The following is a 25,062-nucleotide window of genomic DNA, read 5'->3' as shown; positions in this document are numbered from 1 at the left end:
CCAGATACCCCTCAATGCTAGGGCCTTTCCCCCGAGATTACCTCCCGTTTACATTGTATGTATCATGTACCCACGTCAGGATTTGCATCTTCTTTACCTCGTTAGAATGTGAGCACATTGAGGGCAGGGGCTGTCTTACAGTTTTCTTTGTATCCCCAGGGTTTAGGACTGAACCTGTCTAAGGAAGGAAGCGGTAATAATTCATTAACGACATAATGTCATCCTACACATATATCTGTTAGACATCATGGAGAAGAAGGTTAGAGGAATTTAGAGCTGGAAGGGACACTGGTTCAGTGGAAAGAATGCATCATTTGAAGTAAGGGTTGGGTTCAGTTCCCCTTGCTGCTATCGGTTATCTGTGTGACCTTGGGCAGGTCACTTAACTTGCCTTGACCTAAACTTTTTCACCTGTAAAATGAGGGAATTGACAACCCAACCCAGGCGTCAAACGCAGACCTGGCTTGCAACACTCTTGAGTGTTAAAGGAACCAGGTTAAAATGTAATTGGGAAATGTTTACCAAAATAAAAATACAATAGAAGATAATGTTAACATGCACTTCGTAAATCAATTATTCCCCTTCGGGGATCCATTTGTATTGTTTAGTGACTGCATTTCTGTTTGAGTTTGCTGCCACTGGATGACCTTTAAGGTGCCTTTGAGTTCTAAATGAATAATCCTATGATCTTAGAGATGATCTGGTACTATGTCCTCATCTTGCAAAGGAAGAACATGGATTCCAAATGGTTCAGCCAGGTCTCAAAAGCTACGTCTTATAATTCTGAATTCATATTTCTCAACATGAATTAATCATACTGCCTCACCAGACATTTTTTAAAGGTTGGCAGTGGCAGCTGGTGGTATAACGGATAGAGTACTGAGCCTGGAATCAGGAGGATATGAGTTCAAATCCAGCCTCAGAACTTAGCAGTGTGACCCTGGGCAAGTCACTTTCTTAATTATAAAATGGGGATGGTAATAGCACCTGCCTCACAAGGTAAAGATCAAATGAAGATCTTTATGAAGATCAAATGAGATAATATTTATAAAAAAAAAAAGCTCTTAGCATAGTGCCTGGCATATAGTAGGTGTTATATAAATGCTTTTTCTTTACCTACATCTCCCCACCACCTCTTGAAGTATCTACATGTACAAAGCTGCTATGTGAAAGTGAGACATGGGGCAGCTAGGTGGTGCAGTGGATAGAGCACTGGCCCTGAAGTCAGGAAGACCTGAGTTCAAAAATCCAGCCTCAGACCAAACGCTTGAAACTTACTAGCTGTGTGACCCTGGGCAAGTCACTTAACCCCAATTGCCTAAAAAAAAAAAAGTGAGACATGAAATAAAGCTGCTTCTGTTGAACAGAAGAATTTTAAATGACTATCATAAAGAGGGCAATGAAAAGGTACATGTGGATGAGAGTAGGCTGTAACAGTATGGTCTTCAAGGAACTGTACGTTGGAAAAAAAAAAGATGACTGATCAGGTGATGAAAAGGAGGGATCCCAAGTGGTCAGCTAGTTTGTTTCACTGGCACCCTTGAAATCAATGTCAAGAGAAAATGTGGAAGGCCTCCAGGTGAAACTTTTGTGGTGAATTTATGGGAGAACATGAACAAGGAAGGGCAGGCATTGACAGGTTGTGACCTGAATCCCTGGAATTCCCTAATTAATCAGACAGATTCATTTGAGTACTTGAGAAAGTACATATACAAAGGCGTTGGGGATACAAGGCTCCAGGACCCTGCTCTCAAGATAGACCTGTAAAGCTAGAAGAGTTTAGAGATCATAGAGGCCAACACCTTCATTTTACATAGGAGGGAACAGACCCTGAGAATTGAAGGGACTTGCATAAAGTCATAGAAAGTAAGAGCAGGGCTTGAACTCTAAGTCTTTGACTCCAAATCCAGCACTCTTTGCATTATACTTTATCTCTTTCAATCTAATAATGGAGGGAAAAACATGTCCAAATGACCATGATGCAAAGGAGATTTTGATAAGTACAATCTTTTGATAGTATTATGAGAAATTTGAGAAAACACAGATCACTTTCAGGTCAGGGAGTCAAGGAAATCTTTATGCAAAAAGTGGCAAAGGAATTAGGTTTTGAATGATGGCAGTGACTCCAAACAAATTGAGATAGGGGTGGGAGCACATTCCATAAATTAGGGGTACGTGAGTATTACAGAGGTGAGAGGGTAGACCAAGAATGGAAGATGTAGTCTAGTTTGTGGGCATATACCCTATAGAACTAAAAGACAGAAATAAAAGTCTAGTATATACCAAAATATTTACAACAGAGCTCTTTGTGGTGGCAGAGACTTGAAGACAGTGAGTGACTGCTGGATTGGAAAGGCTGAACAAAACTATGGCATATAAATATCATGGAAGTCTGTTGATAGAAAGAAATGATAGATTTCAAGAATTCAGAAAAACATGAGAAGATTTGTATGAGGTGATGTGGAGTGAATAACGGAAGTAAACAAACAAAAAATAATGTACACAGTGGCTACCACAATATTAATGAAAATATCACTAAAAGAAGAGAGAACTCTACCTGAAAAAGCAGTGAAGGTTTTCAAAAACAGATAATGAAACCTAATGTCCCACCACAAAGAAGCAGGAAACTAGTAGGACAAAACGTTTTATAGATGTGGCCTCCATATTATGTGTTTTTGCTTGTTTTTCTTTGTCATAAGGAAGTTTTCAGTCTGAAGGAGAAAAGTTGAAATGACCAATATAAAAAGGAAACCAATCAAACTTTTTTTTTTTGTAAAGAAAGTAGTATAACTGGAATGTACAGTACAGGAAGGTAAGTAGATGAAAGAAGACTGGAAAGGTGGGTTGGAGCCAAATTCTGGAGGGACTTAAATAGCGTGATAAAGAATTTATACTTTTATTCAGTAGGTAGTAGGGAACACTTAAGGTTTTTTAATAAAGAGATGGTGTAATCTAAGCTGTGCATTGGTATCCAAGTGATAGGTCATGAAAGCCTACACTAGGGTGATTACAGGGAAATTAAAAAATGGGAACAGATACAAGAAATATTTCCAGGCGGAGGACTAAGTAGGATCCGGACTTTGTACCAGATCACCAACAAGCAACTGCATGTAAACATGAGCATAAACATGAGCAGCATGTAAATAGCTAAGCCCAGCACCACTCCTCTTGAAGCTCTTATTCCTGCCCTACACCCCCTCAAAGGAGTTTAGGTTGTGCTCATGTTGACAGTTGTCCCACAATTGCTAGTTACGGTTCTGTTGCCAGGATAGAAACAACAGTACTTGCCACTTGATCATCTGTGAAGGTTGGGAGAGAGTAAGATTAAAGAGGCCTGTGTGACTGTGAATAATGGAAGAGAAACTAGGTTTTTGAGGAAAGATCAGTTCAATTTTGGACATATTAAGCTTCAGTTATCAGCAGGACATTGAAGTGAAGATGTCTGGCAGAAATTATAGGTTCAGGCCTGGAATTCAAAGAGGAGGTTGAGAGTAAATACAAAGGTTTGTGCATAATCTGCGTAGAGATAACCATAGCTACGGAAATGGATAAGATACGCAAGGGAACGAGTCTAGAGAGAGAAGAGGCTAAAACTTTGAGAGATGTCTATGTTTAAGAGACAGCAGGAGGATGAGGAGCCAGTAAAACGCTTTCAGAGGGCGTGGAATAGTTTGCCTGTGAGATCTATGGATAAGGGAAGAATTTATGACCAAACAGGAAATAGAAAGCATTACAAGAGGTAAAATGGATAATTTTGATTACATTAAGTTAAAAAGGGTTTTTCACAAACAAAACCAAAGCAAGGTTAGTTAGACCAAGAGTAGAAAGAAATTAGAAAGCTGAGGGGAAAAAATTTACAGCAAGTATCTCTGATGAAGACCTCATTTCTCAAATATATAGGGAACTGAGTGAAATTTTTAAGACTACAAGACATTCCCCAGTTGATACATGATCAAAGGATACAAACAGGCAGTTTTCAGATGAAGAAATCAAAGCTGTCTATAGTCATATGAAAAAAATGCTCTAAATCATTATTGATTAGAGAAATGCAAATTAAAGCAACTCTGAGTATCATGTTATGCCTATCAGATTGGCTAATGTGACAGAAAAGGAAAATGACAAATGTTGGGAGGATGTGGGAAAATTGGGACACTAATGTGTTGTTGGTGAAGCTGTAAACTGATCCAGCCGTTCTATACAGCAGTTTGGAACTGTGCCCAAAGGGTTATAAAACTATTTGTATCCTTTGACCCAACAATACCACTACTAGGTCTATATCCCAAAGAGATAAAAAAAGAAAAAAGAAAAAAAAGGACCTATATGTACAAAAAATTAATAGCAGCTCTTTTTGTGGTAGCAAAGAATTAGAAATTGAGGGGATGCCTATCAATTGGGGAATGGCTGAACAAGTTGTAGGATATGAAGGCAATAGAATACTATTGTGCTAAAGAAATGATGAGCAGGATGCTTTTAGAAAAACCTGGAAAGAGTTACATGAACTAACACACAGTGAAATAAGCAGAACCAAGAGAATATTGTACACAGTAAAAGCAATATGGTGTGATAATCAACTGTGAATGACTTAGCTCAGCAGTACAAAGAACCAAGATAATTTGAAAGACTTATGATGAAAAAGGTCCAGAGACAGAATTGATGGAGTCTGAATGCAGATTGAAGCATTCTATTTTTCGCTTTATTTTTTTCACAGTTTTTTTTTGTCTGTGGTTTTTTTCCCACAGCATGACTAATATGGAAATATGTTTTACATGATTGCACATGTATAGTATGTCAAATTGCTTGCCATTTCATGGAGGGAGAAGGAGAAGAGAAGAGGGAAAGAATTTTGAACTCAAAATTACAAAAAAGAATGTTAAAATTGTTTTTACGGGTAATTAGGAAAAAATAAAATATTATTTGTTAAAAAAAACTCTCAGATGGGTAGGAGGAGAGTGCAGATTTATGGAAGCCAAGAACATAGAGCAGCAAGATTACATATATAGAGAGAGACAGACAGACACAGAAAGAGGGACAGGGAGTGAATAGCACCAGTTGCTACAGATACAGAAAGGTTAAGAAGGCCCCTGGATATTATAATAAGGATGCTATAATAATGAGAAGATGATGAAAGCTATTTCAGAGCAAGGAAAATGAAGTCACAAATTACAAAAGACAAATAACAAATGGGTTCTACATGAATCAGGTAGTAGGAAGCGTGCTGGACTTGAAGTCAGGAGAGACTTAAATTTGGATCCTGCCTTTGACAGTTACTAATTGTGTGACCATAGGTAAGTCACTTAACTGCCCCAAGCCTTAGTTTCCTTTTTTGTAAAATAGAGATAGTCTAATTATCCTTGTAGTACTGACATTATAGAATTGTAAGGATCAAACCAGATCATTTATGAAAAGCTCTCAGCAAATATTGAAATTGCTATATAAGTGGTGATTGTTATTATGGTTATTATAAGTGGTATGGTGGAAAGAGTGTTTGACCTAGGAATTAGGAGACCTTAATTCTTGTCTGACTGCTCCTTACAAGATAGTCCAATGCCCTTCTCCAGTTTCTGCTCTAGGTTGGTTGGTTTTTTCCATCTATACATGAGATCTAGTGTCTCTTAACTGCTCAAACATTCTACATTTTAATGAAATCAGTTGAAGCCAGTAATGAGAACTTAAATTTATGTGGTACTGTAATGATTACAAAGAACTTATGTAATTTATTATGATCAATTAATTCAACAGATTTAATATCCTCATGATATAATTAGTAGAAATTGGAAATGTCATTATTTCCATTTTCAAGTGGAGAAACTAGGCTTAAGAGTATTTCAGTGGCATCCAGAGTAACATCTAATTAAGGAAAGGGACACTCAGGATCCAAATCTTGTCTTAGGCAGCCAGGTGGTACAGTGGATGGTGGGGTCAGCAAGACCTGAGTTCAAATTTGGCCTCAAATATTTAACCAGCTGTGTGACCCTGGGCAAGTCACTTTGCCTCTGTTTGCCTCAGTTTCTTCAACTGTAAAATGGAGATAATAATAGCTCCCGCCTTGAAGGATTGTTGTGAGGCTCAAATGAGATAGTATATTTTTTAAATTTAGTTGTTTTTTGGGGGGTTTTTTTGGGCAATTGGGGTTAAGTGACTTGCCCAGGGTCACACAGCTAATAAGTGTCAAGTGTCAGGTGTTTGGGTATGAGGCCGGATTTGAACTCGGGCCCTCTTGACTTCAGGGCCGGTGCTCTATCCATTGCACCACCTAGCTGCCCCTAGTATTTTATTCTTCCCCAGTTACATGTAAAAACAATTCTTGATATTTGTTTCGAAAACTTTGAGCTCCAAATTTTCTCCCTTTCTTCTCCCCCCCCATTAAAAAGTCAAGCAATTTGATATGTTATACATGTGTAGTCATGCAAAACACATCCATATTAGTTATGTTGTGAAAGAAAATAGACAAAAAAAAAACTCAAGAAAAATAAAGTAGGGGCAGTTAGATGGCGCAGTGCATAGAGCACCGGCCCTGAAGTCAGAAGGGCCTGAGTTCAAATGTGCTGTCAGACCAAACACTTGACACTTACTAGCTGTGTGACCTTGGGCAAGTCACTTAACCCCAATAGCCTAAAAAAAAAAAGAAAGCAAAAAAAGAAAAATAAATACTTCCATCTGTACTCAGTTACTATCAGTTCTTTCTCTGGGGATAGATATCATTTGTCATAAGTCCTTTAGAGTTGTCTTTTATCATTGTATTGCTGAGAATGGCTAAGTCATTCGCAGCTGATCATCTTACAATATTGCTGTTACTTTGTGCACAGTACGTTTCACTTTGCATCAGCCCATGCAAGTCTTTCCAGGTTTTTCTGAGAGCATTCTGCTTATCGTTTCTTATAGTATAATAGTATTCCATCATGATCACATACCACAACTTGTTCAGCCATTCCCCAATTGATGGGCATCCCTTCAATTTCTAATTCTTTGCCCCCAGAAAAGAGCTGCTATCAATATTTTTGTACATATAGGTCCTTTTCCTTTTTATTTCTTTTGGGATACAGACTTACTAGTGGTATTGCTAGGTCAAAGGGTCTGCATGGTTTTGTAGCCCTTTGGGCATAGTTCAAATGAGATGTCGGAAAAGTATTTAGTACAGTACCTGGTACGTAGTAGGCAGCTATATAAATGTTAGCTTTTTTATTCCCCTCATCTTAATTCAGTGTTTTTTCCCACCACCCCACTGTTGGGGAAACGTTGTAGGACAGAGTAAACTGATTGAAGAACTGATTTTGTTTTGTTTTTAAGCCAGAGCAGAAGCGGTCTTTTTATTTAGTTAGTTAAACTCAGTTTTTTGGGACTTATGAGGAATTTGTGATAATCCTGACATGGAATTCATTATTCCTTTTTTTTTTTTTTTAAGGCAATTGGGGTTAAGTGACTTGCCCAGGGTCACAGCTAGTACGTGTCAAGTGTTTGGTTTGAGGCCAGATTTGAACTCAGGTCCTCCTGACTTTAGGGCCAGTACTCTATCCACTGCGCCTGCTAGCTCCCCTGCAATTCATTATTCCTACTGAATAAGTAGTGTAAAGTAGAGGCATCACTAGGAAGGTTTATGTTTAGGATTCATTATATAATAAATCTCTACTATGAATTGAAATTTTTAGCCAAATTTCATCAGTTTACTTTTTTTAGAACTTTATTATATGAATAGCAAATGCTGCCTCCACAAATTCTTTCTTTAATCCCTCTAGTTTTTAACAGCCTTCTACCTGCACCTAGGGAAGCTGGAGTTTGAGTCAGTTTCTCATCCCTGGTGCAAATGGCATGACTATGGGCTTGTCAGGTAACCTCCGAACCTCAATTTCCTTATCTATAAAATGGGGATTTTGAAATGCATTGTCATGGTGGCTGGTTATAGTCAGGAAGACCTGTTTTCAAGTCAGGCTTCTGAAGCATACAAGAGTTTTGACCTTAGGACTTCTCAGTACCCCAGGCAACTCTATGAAGTCATTGATCCTCTTCCAAATGAAGGATGAACCACAGTACCATCCCAGGCAACTCTCTAAGACGATAAATGACTGAGTTGCTCATCTGCATTGAAGAGAGAATTCCTCCAACTGGAATTCCCCACACTGATAAAATCAGATCTGCACCAAAAATACCCTTTGTCTTTAGGATTTATATTATCAAGGTTGTTGCAAAATATGAAATAATATGATGGAAAGTGCTTCCCAAACCTTTAAAGCACTATGTAAATGTCATTTATGATGACGATTGATAATGGTCCCCCTCCTAGACTCTAAGCTCTGATAGGGCAAGTGTGATCACACTTTCCAGAATTTTCTATCTTAGTGCTTGGCGCAGTGCTTTGCACAGAGTAGGCATATAATACCTATTGAGGAAAATTATAAATGTTGGAGAAGATGTGGTAAAATTGGAACACTAAAGCATTTTTGGTGGAGTTGTGAATTGATCCAACCATTCTGGAGAGCAATTGGAACTATACCCAAAGGGCTATAAAACTGTGCATACCCTTTGATCAAGTAATACCACTTCTAGATCTGTATCCCAAAGAGGTCATAAAACTGGGAAAAGAACCCACATGTACAAAAATATTTATAGCAGCTTTTTTTGTGGTGGCAAAGAATTGGAAATTGAGGAGATGGCTATCAATTGGGGAATGGCTGAACAAGTTGTAGTATATAAATGAAATGGAATACTATCATGCTATAATAAATGATGAGCAGGAAAATCTGGAAAGACTTGTATGAATTGATGCTGAGTGAAGTAAGCAGAATCAGGAGAACATTGTACACAGCAACAGCAACATTGCACGATGACCGACTTTGATAGACTTAGCTCTTCTCAGTAACGCAGTGATCTAAGCCAGTCCCAAAAGACTCATGATGGAAAATGCTATCCACATCCAGAGAAAGAGCAATGGAGTCTGAATGCACATCAAAACATTTTTCCTTTTTTTTTTTTCTTTCTTGTGGTTTCCCCCTTTGGTTCTAATTCTTCTTTACAACATGACTAATGTATAAATAAATAAATAAATACCTGTTGAATGACTGAACAAAGGAATGACTAGACAAGTAGTGCCTAAAATTGTCTTTTATTAAAACATATTTAGAATTTGAACTTTTCAAAATGAGTGAAGTTTTACTGGGTTTTTAAAGACAGTAAATGTTTGGCAGACTTTAAAGTGCTATGTTAATAGCCTTGAATGCCATCTTGGCAAAGTGAATAGAGAACTGGCCTCCTTCAGAGCCAGGAAAACCTGAGTTCAAGGGCCACATCTGATATATACTGTCATTTAATCTCTTAATGCTCTGGGTAACTAAGCCTATACATTGCAGAGAAGGCACTGACCCGCTTGGGAGAGAAGTACCTTACACTTCTGAGATAAATCACAGGTCCAGCCTCTATCCCTAGGTAAATGTCAATTAACATTATGATTATTTTAATGTTACGTTGCTGCATAGGAAGTCAGAGTGGAAAATATGGTACATTTCTTTCTTGAGGCCGTCCTTGTCCTTCCCCATGTGTGCCTTTTATTCTAGTTGGCATCTGGACAAGCTGGGTGATGATGCTTTGCTGTTGTGCAATCTTGAAAATACTCTTCATTTATTATTCTGTGAATTTGCCATCAGCTCTGTTAAGAAGATAAAGAAGTGAGTTGTGTACTCTCCTGGGCATTTTCAATGACTGGATCAAAAGTTGTGTCAACTAACTTTCATAAGAATGTTAAAATCCAATTTCACAGTGGATAGAGTGTTGGGCCAGAAGTCAGGAAGACTCTTCTTTTTGAGTTTAAATCTGGCCTCAGATACATCCCAGCTGTATTGCGCTGGGTCAGTCACTTCACCCCAGTTTCCTCATCTGTAAAATGAGCTGGAGAAAGAAATGGCAAACCTCTCCATTATCTTTGCCAAGAAAACCCCAAATGAGATCACAAAGAGTTGGACCCTACTGAAAAATGACTGAACAACAACAACAAAAATCCTATTTCTTTACTTTCTACCATGACAAAGAACAGTGGAAAGTTAATCATTTCAGGACATTTTTAGGGATGTATGATTCTTACACTTCAAAAACGATCAATCAGGGCATGGTTTTTTCATTACAGGGCTCTTCACTTTGCCCTCTGATGATTCAATTTACAAAAATTGAGCGTACCACATGTCTGTTGTCAAAAACAACACACTATGCAGACATCCTGTGTTGGTAGAGAATGCCCTTCTGAAAATTATAATTGTACTTTCCAGCCTGCTCAGTATGGAATAAAGCCTTTTTTTTTTTTTTAACATTTCTTCCTTGATTTATTATTTTGTGTTTACCTTAACCCAGTGATTTAACCCTGTTTTCTAAGGTATGCTGTCCTATCTTCAGGCAAGTCAATGCCTTATGGTTTTCCAAAGTAACATTTTCTTTTCTCTACTTCTCATGATATTTAATATTAGAGGTGATTTTTCAGTAGCAGTGGCCCGAAAAAGGGAGAGGTTCTCTCAACTGGGGTGAGTCCCTTCTCTCTACACCCAACATTAAGCCTAGCTTAGTCCTCTGACAACTTCTCAGAAGGATTAAGGTAATACTATGAACTTCCTTAAACAAAACACACACACAAAAAAAAACCAAGCCCTTTTATTGATGCCTTTTTGTTTTTATGACTGTAATTTCCAAATAAACTCTTCCCCTCCCTCTCCAACCAGCTCTTCCCCTTAGAACTCGATCTTCCTCTGTAACAAAGGAAAATAATTAAGCAAAAACAACTGATACTGTGACTGAGTCTGACTGCTTATGCAACATTCATTCAATCATTCATTCAATAAACATTTATTAAGCGCCTACTATTCCAAAGACACTGTGCTAGGTACTGGAGATACAAAAAAGAGGCAAAATACAGTCCCTGCCTTCAGGGAGCTTATAATCTAACAGGGGAAACAACCTGCAAATAAATCTATATATAGCAAACTATATATGGGATAAACAGGAAATAATTAACGGAGGGAAGGCACTGGAATTAAGAGGGTTTGGAGAAGGCTTCGGGTAGGAGGTGAGATTTTAGTTGGAACTTAAAGGAAGCCGTACTATCCTACTAGTCCTCCACCTCACTGTCAAAAATAGGGAGGTAGATTTATTTCATAATCTGTTCTTGGCGTCCATTACTAGTTTTTTAGTTACTTGAGAGTTCAGCTTTATTTCATTGTTGTAGTTGTTGTGTTCATGGTTCAGTTTTTTCATTCTGCATCAGTTCATACAAGTCTTCCTATGTTTTTCTGAATTCCTCGTATGACCTTTATTTTTTAAAAACTTTTTATAGCTATTTTTGATCTTATATCACCTTTATCCCCCAGCATATCCCCCACCCACCCAGGGAGCAATTCCTTTTAACAAAGAACATAAAAGAGTTAAAAAAAAAAAGCCCTGCCACCAAACTAGCCAGCCCATCAACTAAGAACAATACATGCAGAATTCTACGTAGTGGAATAATACAAGCCTTAACCTCTGCAAAGAAGGATCAGAAGTGCATTTTCCTATCTTTTCTTGAAGGCTAAAGTTGGTCATTATAATTATACAACTGTACAGGAACAGGTGATTTTCCATTTTATGACTTGTTCACTGCAACACCCAGTTTCTTTCTTCCATATTGGCCAGAGTTGGCTTCACATAATCTGCAGCATTTTCTAGCTCTCTGTCTTTTTTGTTTTCTTTGCTGGCTCCACATCTACTGAGCAGCAGTTGTGAAAACACCAGCTCTTATCTTTCTTCTCTCTACATTTGGAGATTTCATCCACCTTTGTGGCTTCAGCTATTAACTTTCTGAATGATCCATAGTCTTATAGCTCTAGCTCTGACCTTCAGGCCTGAATCAATACCTGACAACTAGATGTTTCCTTCCTTGTTACCTTCTACTATTACTATTCAATTTATCAATTTTTTTTTTTGTTCAGTCCTGTCCGACTCTTCGTGATCCCACTTGAGATTTTTCTTGGCAAAGATACTGGAATGGCCATTTCCTTCAACAGATGAGGAAACTGAGGCAGGCAGGGTTAAGTGTCTTGTTCAAGGGTCACATAGCTAAGTAAATGTCTGAGGATGGATTCGAACCTACAAAGATGAGTCTTCCAGCCTCCAGGCCTGGCGTTCTATCCATTGTGCCACCTAGCTGTCTCATCAAAGCATCTGTTTAACAAAGCACTATGTTAAGGTGCTGGTTACAAAGACAAGAAATAGTCCTCTCCTCATTTACATTCTTAGGACCACTCCCTGCTGCAGGTGGAACTCCAGAAGTTTAAGGAATTTTAAAATGTAGAGTCTTGATTTGTTTCTCCTACTCATTTCAATTGCTTCATTTGCTTCTCCAAATAATTTAGTAACCCTGCATCCACCCTAGCTAGGGTGGGGTAAAGGAAACACACCCAATACTTACTAGTCCACTGGAGATTTATGAAATGATAACTCTTATAGTCAACTGGAGGTGGGAGTAAGATGATACAGGTCTATCCAAGTTAGGGCAATGGTGTAGCAGTTCCAGATATTGGGATGACATAGCTTTGGGGCTTAGGGTTGCTGGGACCCGACATTCAAGAGCAAGCGACGCAGGTCCTGCCTCAAATGAATTCGACCCAAGCCTACTTTCAGCCAAAGAAAGGGTTTATTAGAACACGGATCAGGGTGGGCATGATTCTAAGAATTCCCCCTTTGGTGGACTAGACTTACTCCTTTTATAGGAAGAAGATCTATGGGAAGATCTGGATGGGAGTGGCCAGTAAGCTGGAGTGACTGTAAGAAGGTGTCTTAGAGTCTAGAAGGAATTAAAGAGGGGAAGTGGCTGGGGTTGGGGTGGGGGATCAAGGTAACAGGCAGTGAAGGGCTAAACTAGGTTAGAGGTAACAGAGAATTGGGAGACTGGCCATAGGCCACAACTGAAGGGCCAGTTGAGAGGATTACTGGGATGGGTAGATGCCTCAGGTGAACACCAGAGATTTGACCATGTGGGAAAATTCAAGGAAAGTTTGGGAGTGGGGGTGGGTTTCCTGGGGCTCATACCCTGTCATTAGGAGCTCCCTTGATTGTGGTACCATCCTAGTTCCAAAGCTGACATCCTTGATTTCCCTTTTTGTAAAGGAAAACTCCCATTTCTAATGTTAGAAATTTGTCCTTCTTTTTGGCAGGTGGGGAGCAAAAAATTAATCTGCTACCTTCACTTTTAGATCTCCCATTTGGGATTTTTAAACCCAGTAATTGTTTAGTCTCTCAACTGTTGATAATAGGTACTTATTGAATGGAATGCTCCTCCTGACTGATCCTGACTGGTCCTGTTCAATATCCTTTCCTGATTTTTTAATGTCTCTTGCCTCCTAACAATGGTTATCTCTCCTGAGGCCTCTCTGCCTTTGTGATATCATCCACTCCCTTGAGTTAAGTTATTGTCTCTATGTAGTTAACTCTTAAATCTGTATAATCCAGTCTAATTTCTTAGCTCCAGTTCCACATGCTACCCACTGGACATCTCTGATGGGGATGGGACCTGAACCCCTAAAAGGAAAAGACCATGTCTTTGGGATCTGGACCCCAAAAAGGAAAAACCTTGGACTTTCCCCTGGCCAAATCTCTGGCATTCACCTGTGGCTATAATCCTGTCAACTAGCCTGGCCACTTCCCACCCTTAATCCTATCTAGACTCCATTCTCCCTTGGCCACTTGGTCCAGGTCCCTGTTGCTGGTATTCTGTTCACCCCAGCTTACTGACCGCTCCCATCCAGATCTTCCTTAGACCCCTCCTCCAGTTACCCCAAACTACCTGGCTACTCCTAGATCCCTCCCACAGTCTTTCTGTATATAAGGTTCATCTTGCCTCTTTATTATGGGGCTCAGATTCTTAAAATCTGGCCCACTTGAGGTAGCAATACAAATGCTTAGATTCCTTAAGAGTCTGCCCAATATGATGGATGTTCTAATAAACCTTGTCTTTGGCTGAAAGAAGGCTTGAGTCGAGTTCATTTGGCCAAGACCCGCATGTTGTGATTTTGGGGTCCCAGCACCTCTATACCTCAACAATATATACCCGGATATACCACGGGTATCTTAAACTCAACCAAGAACAAAGCAGAACTCGTCATCTTTCTTCCTAAACCTGACCTTCCTTTAAATTTTTCTATTTCTATTGAGGGCACCAACATCCTCACAGTCACTTAAGTTCATAACCTCGGTGATCCTTGACTGTCTACCTCACCCTCCCATAGTGAATTAATTGCCAAGTCTCTATTGATTCTATTTCCACAATATCCCCCTCATCTCTCTAGTCTTTACTCTCGTGGGTATTATCCCAGTTCAGGGTTTCATTTCCCCCTGACTGAACTATTTTGAAAGCCTCCTAATTGGCCTACTTCCGGTCTGTCCTTTCTCCTGTTATCCTCCACAAACCTGTCAAAATAGTCTTCCTAAGGCACAGGTCAAATAAATCAGTAAGTATTTATTAAGCTTTTGGTCAGACGCTATGCTAGATAAAAGTCCAAGATAAAAATCCTAGTCCTTGTCTTCTGGGAATATGTTTTAGGCAGCTAGAAATGATAGCTGTAGATAGAGCTTGCCCTGGGCCTGGAATTGAGTTGTTCAAATACACATTCAGACAATTAACTAGCTGTGTGATCTCAAGCAAATCATTTAACTTTTGTTTGTTGTAAGGATCAAATGAGATAATATTTATAAAAGTGCTTAGGATAGTGTCTGGCACATAGTAGATGCATCATTAATGTTCATTTTCTTCCTTCCTATAAGGAGAGAAAGCATATACACATATAAGTATGTACGAAATAAATACGATTTTTTTTGTTTGGAGGGGGGAGGGATCATGACCAAGTTACTCCTGTGTGCTCAAGTTTTTGCTGCTCTCCTACTGCCTCTGGGATAAGTATTTTACATTCCAACCAAATTGTACTAGTAGCTGTTCCCCAAACTTAACAGAATCAAATTCTAATCTCCTGCATCTGTGCATTTTCGGAAATTATCCCTAATACCTATAGTACAGGAACTGCCTTTCTCAGAATCCTTATCATCCTTCAAGGCTCCTCTCAAGTGTCACTTTTTTTGCAAGAATTTTCAGGGTCAGGGGCAGCTAGGGGGCACAGTGGATAGAGCTCCAGTCTTAAGAGTTAGGAGGACCTGAGTTCACATTCAGCCTGAGACACTTGACATTTAATAGCAGTGTCACCCTGGGCAAGTCACTTAATTCTGATTGCCTCATCAAAAAAAAAAATTTTTAGGGTCTTTGCAAGCTGCTGCACAAATAAGCCAGCTCAGGTTACAGATAGGTATGTTGCAGTTTATCCACTAGAGTGACCTACTGCATCAGTTGTTGTTGGATATATGTGCCTCACAATTCCACAGATAATGTACGTGTGTGTATGTATATACACATACACACATACACATATATACATACACATACATAGATGTATATACATATATATCTATCACCTAGGGGGCACAATGATTAGAGTGCCCTCCCTGGAGTCAGGAAAACCTGTGTTCAAATTCGGCCTCAGATACTTTCTAGTTGTGTGACCCTGGGCAAGTCACTTGACCTTGTTTGCCTCAGTTTCCTTATCTGTAAAATGAAGTAGAGAAGGAAATGGCAAACCCCCTCTGGTATCTTTGCTATGAAAACACCAAATGGGATCATAAAGAGTCCAACAGGACTGAAAATGATAAAACAACCACAACATTCCTACCCATATCTCTATTTCTATCTCCTTATCTATGTCTATATCTATTTGTTATCTATATCATCTCTCCTCTTGAGCTATCCAACCCAGAGAGTTGATGGGTAAAATGAGGTAGGTCAGGGAAGCAGGCTTACAAAGTAATTTTGGGTAAGATCATTTTTGGGAGACAGGAAAAGGTATATTTTTAGAAAAAGACAAAGGTTGCTTAAACTTATAGAGATCTTTAGGTTAGCTATTTACAGAGAACAGTATTTTCTTTATTAGTCAATTAGCTTCTATTATGTGCCTTATTATGTAAAATAAAGAGAAATGGGTGAGTTTCTGGAATTATTCAAAGTCCTATGAATTTTCTTTTGTAACTGTAAAGTGAATGGGGGAAGGGAAGTAGTGAAGGAGATAGTACATTCCATATCACACAGAAAAAGGGGGAAAAGTAGCAGATACAGTGTAGAATGGAGTCAATTATGTTCTCCCAAAATCCATTTCTGACACTTTCTCTGTGAAGCCTCCCTTGATTCCCCACCCCCTCCATTTAAAAAAAAAAGTGAATATAGTTTTATCCTTTATTGGTAATTCTACAGGCACTTCAGAACCTTTCTTTTTAAATTGATTTTTATGGATACTTTTTGTTTTTATATTGCTTATATTTTTCCCATCTATCTACCCCCTCTCCCCTCCCAGAGAACCAACTCTTGCAACAAAAACATTAAAAAAATGAAAATAGAAAAAAAAAATTAGAAAAACCAATCAATACATCAAAAAACATCTGACATAATATACAATGTTTCTCACTTCTTAGGCCCACAAAGTATGTGAGGAGGATGGACCCATACCCCATTTTTAATGCTTTTTTTTCACCTCCAATTCCTTTGTATTTAATTATCTCTGTACAGGTTGTAAGTGCAGTGGCAGGGCAAACGGAGCTTAAATCACTGCTATGTAGAGCAAGTTGAATACTTACACTAAACTCTTGCTAGCTCTGGGATCCTAGATCAGTCACTTAGCCTGACTCTGTTTCCTTTTTTGTAAAATGGTGATAATAATAGCAACTGTAGTCATAAGGTCAAATGAGTACAGTTATCCCTTCCACATTGTAATTTTTCCCATTGAGGTTTCACTATATCTCAGTTGACATTAGAAATTAAATGGGAATTTTTGGGGAGTTTTGTGAAAGCCTAGACAACATGTGAAGGCCAGCATATGACAAAGAAAAAGTTTAGAAGCTTAGAAATACATAAAATATATGTATAGTATTGTATAATGTAGCCTATGACCAAATACTTAACCCAGATTTTACAGGAAAGTATTGTAAACACCTCATAAAAGAAAAAGAAAAAAATTCAGGCTTTTTCTCTGGTATGGTTATGGGGGATGGGATTTACACTGTACTCCTAAAAGGACCCCAAAGCCCCTGAGCCAAGTCTCTGGGTTTGCCTGAGACACCCAGCCCATCCCAATATAATCCTTTTGACTGCCCTTTCATTGTGGCCCTCATTGTCTGCAGCTGGCCCCATCCCAGGCTATTTTACCACTCCTTAATTCCATCTAGACTCCTCCTCTATTGGCCACTTCTTGATCACATCCAGATCTTCCCACGGTCCCGTTCTGTATATAAAGGTCCATCTTGTCATTAAATTGCTCAGATTCCTTAAGAGTCTGGCCCTCCCCTTTTGGCAAAACAATAAACCTTGTCTTTGACTGAAAGAAGGCTTGAGTTGAATTCTTTCCAGGCAAGACTCATGCCTTTTACCCTTGAATTTTGGGGTTCCCAGTACCCCTAGACCACAACAAAGAGAGGGCCAGAAAATTCTAGGATGATTTTCCAGATCACTGGGGTTCCAAACCCAGTGATGTGGAAGGGATAACTAGTATTTACAAAATATTTTGCCAATCTTAAAGCATTACTTAAATGTCAGCTATTATTATGTTGGTCTCTAGGAATACTAAAATAAACAGTCTATGCCTTTAAGGAACTTAGTTTTGTTTGTTTTTTTGGCAGGGGGGAAGGATTCCTTTTTAAGAAATTAATTTGAATTGTTATTAATATTTCTTGTTTTCACATCATATTCATCCCTGAATGTGTCCCTGCTCTCTTATTCAACAAGTTATCTTCAATTTGTAACAATAGATTAAGAAAGGGGAAGAAAGTTCAACAAAACTAATCAGTACCATCAATCTGATAGTATAGGCAGTGTTTCCCACATGTAGTCCTCCATCTTTGCAAAGGGAAGGAGGGAGGCAGGGATGTGCTGGTAAAGAAATGTATAGGCAAAAAAATTTAAGTTTAATCAGCATTACTGACATTTTCTCCATCACTTTCTTAAGTCTAGACAATCAACAAAATAATAAATCAAGCCCTGATTTGTAGTGTTGGTCAATTTCCAAGGTATAAACTGGCTCATGGTTGGAACTGGCAGCACATCTCTTCTTTGGGGCCAAGTTTGCTCATTATAATTATACATCTATTTAGTTTGGGGTTTTTGTTCTTTTATCCATTTACTTTGTTGTCATTGGGTATATTGTTTTCCTGGTTTTGTTTAGTTCATTCTACAACAATTCATATAAGTTTTCCCATACTTGTCTAAATTAAGTGCCTTATAAAGCAGTAGTATTCCATTACTGTTATGTACTATGATTTGATTTGTTTAGCTATTCCTCAATTGATTAGTGACTACTTTGTTTCAAGTTTATTGCTACTACAGAAAATTTTGCTGTGTATGTTTTGGTATATATAGGATCTTTCTGTCTTTGATCTCTTTGGGGTATATGGCTAGTAGTGGTATTTGTGGGTCAAAGGGCATGAACATTTTGTCATTTTTTTGTTAAACTTAAATTCAAATTTTTTTTCCAGAATGAAGACTAATTCACAACTCTAAGGGCAAAGTTTAGATTCTTATAATGTCTAAGCAGATAGGTAGATACATGGTAATTTTTTAATAATACATTTTATTGATGCTCTTGGTCTTACAAGTCATTGAGGGAAGACACCATTCCTCTCCCTCTACCTCCACCCCTAACTGTCCCTTGCGTCAAAGAGTGACAATTAAGCTAGTATGTCTGTTAGTAATATATATGAACTCCTCCCCAGGGGTCAGATGGGAGGTAAGTGTTAGGAGGGCTCATTTATGGAGGAAGAAGGTGGGGAATCCGGAAGGATTTTCAGAGGGAAGAATGTGAAATAAAGCTGGAAAGGTAGGTTTGGGGCCAGATTTAAGATACCAAGCAACTTTATGGAGGACTCATTGGAGGGAGAAGAGATGACTCCATTGAAATAGTCTGAGTCACAGACAATGAAGGACTGAGTTTGTGTGGTGGCTATGGGATTGAAAAGAAGGGACAGATAAGAGTGTATAGGTAGAAGCAACCAGAACTAAAAGATAACAGTGTCTGGGAAGCTAAAAGGGGAGAGAATGTTTAGGAGAGGAGTGAGTGATCAACAGAGTCGAAAGTTTTAGGGAAATCAGGGAAGATGAAGACGGACAAAAGGCCACAGATTTAGCAGTGGAGGGATCCCTGGTAATCTTGGAAAGGACAATTTCAAGACAGTAGTTGGGTAGGAAGCTGGATCCTCTGAGTGGTGGGGGTGAAGGCAGAGAGAGTAGCTAAATCTTCCTAGGAGTTTGGCAGTGAAAAAGGTAGAGGAGAAAGTTAGAGGGGCAGATCCTAGGGAAGTTTGTTTGGTTTGTTTGTTTTTTGGATTATACCTGTGCAATCATGTAAAATATTTCTCTATTAGTCATTTTGTACAAGAATACTAGGTTAAAAGAAAAAAGAATGAAAGAGAGTAAAAAATAGCATGCTTTACTCTGTATTCAGACAATATCAGTTCTTTCTCCAGAGGCAGATAGTATGGTTCATCTTTATTACTTTGGGATTGTCTTGGATCATTGTATTACTCAGAATAGCTAAGTCATTCATAGTTCTTCATTGTCCAATATTGTTGTTACTATGTACAAGATTCTCCTGGTTCTGCTCACTTCATTTTGCATCAGTTCATGTAAGTCTTTTCAGGTTTTTTCTGAAATCATCTTGCTTGTCATTTCTTATAGCACAGTAATATTCCATCACAATCATGTACCACAGCTTGTTGAGCCATTCCCCATTTGATGGACATCCTAGGGAAGAATAAGGGAGACGGGTATGTTTATGTGAGAAAAAAGGAAGGAACAAGTAGAAAGAGAGAGATTGAAGATGAGACGGGGAAAAGAATGATTGTTGGGTCAAAAATCTAAGAGGAAACAAACAGGAGGGGATGGAATCAAAGACAAGGTTGGAGAGGGGTAGCTTTGACAAAGAGAACTTCCTTGGAGACTGGAGCACAGGAGAGGTTGAATAAATGTGTATAAGCATTCAGAGGTATGGATACTGGAGATGAGAGAACTCATGGTTGATGACCTCAATTTTTTGCTTGATAAAGTAAGAGGAGGCAGCAGAGTGGAAAGAATGCTGGTTTGAGCATCAGAGGAACTGGATTTGAATCCTGGCTTTGTTATTTAGACTTCATGACCTTGAAAAAAATCATACAACTTCTCTAGTCTCCATTTCTTGATCTGTAGAGTGAGAGGACTGGATTAGATGATGCTTAATAGCCCTAAAGCTATTATCCCTATGGTCTGAGAGAGGAGGGGGTTGGGAGAGATAAAGGGAGCTTAGCTTGATATCATTATCTTGAGAAAGGACCTCAGGGGACACCTAGTCTAACCCACTCATTTTACAGACGGGGAAACCAAGGCCCAGGGAGGTTAAATGTTTTGCCAGAGGTCACACAGAAGTAAGCATCTTATAGGCAGGATTTGAACCCTTGCAAAGAGGCATTCTATGAATATTTGTTGATGAAAATGAAGCAAAAGAAAGGGGACAAAGGTGGTGGAGAGAGCAATAGAAGAGCTAGTTCCAGCAGCACAGAACTATAACCGGCAGTGGATGGTCTGAAGGTCCCAACCCTTGTTTTGGTGGTTAAATATCACTCACTGGATCTGATTGGCATTAATTGGCCAACGTCAAGGCAGTAGGTAGCTTGGCTTGAAAAATGAGGGAGAGAGCCTTGGAAATAACTCATAGTCACCAAGATCTTGATGTGGTGATGCAGAAAGCTTGCCCTCTAAGCCCCACCCCATTTCCTGACTTCCCTATATTTTTGCCAAGAGCACAACCATCCTTCCAGTCACCTAGATTTTGCATCTCTAGAAGCCATCCTAGACTCATTATTCTTGCTCACCGCCCACCCCCAGCCCCTATGCCCTACTCTGTATCCTGGGTTCAAATCCTGCCACTGCCTCTTATTATTATTTGCCTTGTGACTTTGGGTTAGTTACTTAACCTCTTGGACCTGTTTCCTCATCGAAATAATGAAGGGGGAAGACTAAGTGATCTTTCAGGTTCCTTTGAGCTCTAAATCTATGATCTTAGGACTCAATCAATCGACAGATTTTTTTCATCCACTTAATTTGTGCTAGGTGGTGCAGTAGATGGAGTGCCGGACCTGGAGTCAGAAAGACCTGAGTCCAAATACAGACTCAGATACTTAGTAGCTGTGTGACACTGTCCAAGTCACTTAACCTGTGTTTCCCTCAATTTCCTCATCTATAAAATGGGGATAATCATAACTAGAGTTGTTGTGAGGATCAAATTAAGTAATAATTTATAAAGCACTTAGCACAGTGCCTGGCACAAGATAAACACTATAGAAATGTTAGCTATTATTAATATTGTTGTTGTTGTTATAGTTTTTATTAATTATCTTATGTTTCAGAGCTGGAACACTGAAGGTTAAGTGATTTGTCCAGGATCACATAGCCTGTACATGTCAGAGGCAAGGGAAAACTTGAACTCACTTTTTTCTGGTTCTGAGACTGGCTCTTTTTCTCCCTCTACTATGTCAAACTGCTTGGCATATTTGTTGTATAGTTGTTTCAGTCATGTATGTCTCTTTGTGACCCCATTTGGGGTTTTCTTGGCAAAGATACTGGAGTGATTTGCCATTTCCTTCTCCAGCTCGTTTTATAGATGAGGAAACTGAGGCAAACAGGGTTAAGTGACCTGTCCAGGGTCACACAGTTAGTAAGTGTCTGAAGCTGGATTTGAACTCAGGAAGATGAGTCTTCCTGACTCTAGGCCCTGCACTCTATCTACTGCACAATCTAGCTGTGCTTGGCATATAGTGGGGCTCAGTAAGTGCTCATTGAATTTAATAAAATGGACTGCACCAAACATCAAAAGAGGAAAGGTTGAGGAGGGCTCCAAATGTCTAAAATTCATTCTCTTGTGGCAGTGCTTCTAGCCGATCACGTATGTGAGTCTCAGGCTTTTACAACATTGCATCTTTTGTTTCTTGCAGATTAATTGAGGTCTTCAAACCCTGTCTGGTTACAGCTGCTGAAGATGCTCCCCAGAGCTGGGATCTATTACTTTCCTTGGGAGATCAGTTCTGGTATAGTCCCAGAAGGAGAAACTGTGAGAACGTTTGGCAGGTGAGTGTGGTCTCATTTTCCTTCTGTGCAATTTGTTTTTTAGACTATCCTTTTGAACTGGAGGTGGTAACGATTCTCTTTTCACTAAATTTCAGGTTCCACTGTTATGATATAGTTCGGTCCAGAGTTACTTTAGTTGCTCAGCACGAATCAGCCCAGCGTCAGGTCCACATCTGCACCAAGTTGGTGGAGCCGTTCCACGCCCAGCCAGGGTCCCTGTATATTGTACTGGGGGAATATGAACGGGGCGATGGTAAGCACTGACCTTAGGACCTCTTTGTCTCTCTGGAGCATGATAGGGTGGGGGCACCCTGGAATCCCCCAGGAGCCAAGGCTAACCTTATCATAGCTTATGATACAGCGATGCTTTCTTCACTGACCTTAGCATTCTCTAAGAACCAGAGGTCAGCCTTAGAGCACAGAGACTCCCATATATGATGATGTGGCAAGTATCAGGTGTAATTTGAAGATGTCCTAAAGGTCTCAAGTTAGAAGCAAGGCAAGTAGATTGTGCAGAAGATGGAAAGAAACTGCTGGGGCCTGAAGAGAGGGAGGGAAGAGGCAGGGAAGAAAGGGGCAAGGGGGGTGGTGGTGAAGGGTAAAAGCTGGGAACGTAATACAGGAGAGGTTGGGGAAATGGAGCTACCTTTGGACTTAATAGTGTTTGTTTGCTGGTTCCTAGGACTTTGCTCCTTTTCCCTTGAAGAAACTAGGGTAATGGTGGTTTCTGAGGACTTTGACACTCTAGGAGTTTCACTGAGAAGCTGATTGCAGTAAGGAGGACTTTGCTCCTGACTGCTTGACCTCATCTTACCCTTTGGCACACTGCTTTTCAACTGGGACAGAGAGGAAGGAACACACACCCAAAGTAGGGTTTACCTAAGTAACACATTTAATTACATTGAAATGACTTTCAATTTAAAATCATAATCCTATTTAAATCTTCAAGCTTACAGATGTCCAGCCTATACAATTGATTTTGGGGAGGGGTGAGTGAGAAGGACCTTTTGCAATGATGAAATAACCCCAGACTTCGGAGCATTGCCCTCAAGGGTTACCTTGACTTTGTCCTGTGTTCCAGCTATAGGTACAGCATATCTCCAGTGAGATTAGAGGACTCTAGGTGACCTCTTGTGCATTCTTCAAGTCCCAGAAGAAAGGGATCTGAAAGACAACAAATTAAAGTGAAATTTTAAAGGTCATAGACTTAGTGGCCTTTGTGGTCAGAGAAAAGGAAAGAAGCATACAAACATAAAGGCACACAAATAGTCCCTGCCTTGCAAAGCTCTGGCTAGTCAACAGAGGGAAGGCAGAGAATGGTCCTTTCTGAGATCTCTTCTTTGGGACCTTGGATTTTTACTTTCTACTTGCCTGGTAATATTGGAAAAGATAAAGGAACACTGGAGAGCAGCGGGGAGAATGGGAAAGGGGCTGGGATTTTCTGTGTTGGCCAAAGGCCAAAAGCAAAATCAGTCATGTATCAGAGTTATAGAATATGCTGGAGCGGTAAGAAATAACAAATTTAGGGGCTGCTAGGTGGCGCAGTGGATAGAGCACTGGCCCTGGAGTCAGGAGAACCTGAGTTCAAATCCAGCCTCAGACACATACCACTTACTAGCTGTGTGATCCTGGGCAAGTCACTTAACCCCATTGCCTAGCCAGAAAAAAAAAAAAAGAAATAACAAATTTGGGGAATTCAGAGAAATAAGGAGACACTTGCAAAACGAGGAGAATAATCTAGATGTGTAGATGGAAAGGTCTCGGACCTCTAGACAGAAGACTTCCCATCTCCTACCATTGGTGGACTTTCCACTGATACCCAGTGACTGAGGAAGACATTTTGTGGTGCTCCCTTCTTCCTCCTCTGTTAATACTAGCTAGTATTTATATAGCACTTTAAAATTTGCCAAAGCACTTTACAAATATTATCTATTTGATCCTCACAACAGCCCTGGGAGGTAGGTGCTGTTATTAACCCCATTATTATGGATGAGGAAACTGAGGCAGACAAAGGAACTAGCACATGTAGTATCTGAAGCCAGATTTGAACTCGGGTCTTCCTAACTTGAGGTTTAGTGTGGTAGCCACAGCACATCTCAATGTGCCTAGCTGGCTTAAGCTCTACCCAGCAGTCAACTGGCTGGGCAGGGTTCAAAGCTCCTTGATACATCACGATCTTCCCACACACTACATTGTTGTTGTTGTTGTTGTTTAGGCGTATAACCCCATTTGGGTTTTTTTTTTTTTTGGCAAAGATCCTGGAGTAGTTTGTCATTTCCTTCTCTGGCTCATTTTACAGATGAGGAAACTGAGGCAAACAGAGTTTAGTGACTTGCCCAGGTCACAAAGTAAGTGTCTGAGGTCAGATTTGAACTCAGGTCTTCCTGACTCCCCACCTGGTGCTCTATCCACTGCACTACCTAGCTGCCCCATTCACTACATACAAGGAAGTATCTGATCCAGTTGGACCAGCTTAAAACAGCCATCCAGGTTTTACAGCCACCTGTGTTTTCATTTCCTGTTTTACTTCGATCTTAAGTTAAAGTGATGTCTTGGATATTTTTCCCCCCTTTCAGTGCTTGTGATTCTCAAGAAATCCAGGTCCTTTCTGACTCTTGTCTCATAACCCCACATAACTGATAGCAAGATTAAACCATCTTCCTTCAAAATTCATGATACCTAGTCTGGCTGCTTTTCACTCTTTGAGTACCTTGTCCCATAGTTTCCTTAAAATAGTCTCCCTTTCTTGCACACACTTGTATATACTGTTCTGTCTTGCAGATCTGAATTTGTTTTCTGTAGTCTAGGACCTTTATGCCTAAAAGAAATTCCAAAAAAACAATAATAGCGTATGTGTGTGTGTGTGTGTGTGTGTGTGT

The 25,062-nt window shown here is 39.6% G+C and overlaps 1 protein-coding gene and 1 long non-coding RNA gene across 2 annotated transcripts in view; one reads left to right on the top strand and one right to left on the bottom strand.

The window, feature by feature from the left end:
• The window catches only part of TEN1 (TEN1, CST complex subunit), a 33,205-nt gene that overhangs the window by 559 nt on the left and 7,584 nt on the right, over positions 1-25,062 (top strand). The window contains exons 2-3 of the mRNA XM_027873252.1: positions 22,051-22,183; positions 22,279-22,436. Coding sequence (XP_027729053.1) covers positions 22,095-22,183; positions 22,279-22,436 — 247 coding nt within the window. The 5' untranslated portion in view covers positions 22,051-22,094. The remainder of the gene's footprint in view (positions 1-22,050; positions 22,184-22,278; positions 22,437-25,062) is intronic.
• Positions 19,788-25,062, bottom strand: part of LOC114051091 — an 11,180-nt gene continuing 5,905 nt past the window's right edge. The window contains exons 2-3 of the long non-coding RNA XR_003570107.1: positions 23,242-23,347; positions 19,788-19,828 (exon numbers count right to left, since the gene is read on the bottom strand). This is a non-coding gene — a long non-coding RNA (uncharacterized LOC114051091). The remainder of the gene's footprint in view (positions 19,829-23,241; positions 23,348-25,062) is intronic.

The sequence above is a fragment of the Vombatus ursinus genome, unplaced genomic scaffold (assembly GCF_900497805.2).
Source record: "Vombatus ursinus unplaced genomic scaffold, bare-nosed wombat genome assembly UNPS02014801.1, whole genome shotgun sequence".
NCBI classification, from domain to species: Eukaryota; Metazoa; Chordata; class Mammalia; order Diprotodontia; family Vombatidae; genus Vombatus; species Vombatus ursinus.
Note: the sequence above shows the minus strand (reverse complement) of the source record. Positions and strands in the feature narration are given on the sequence as shown.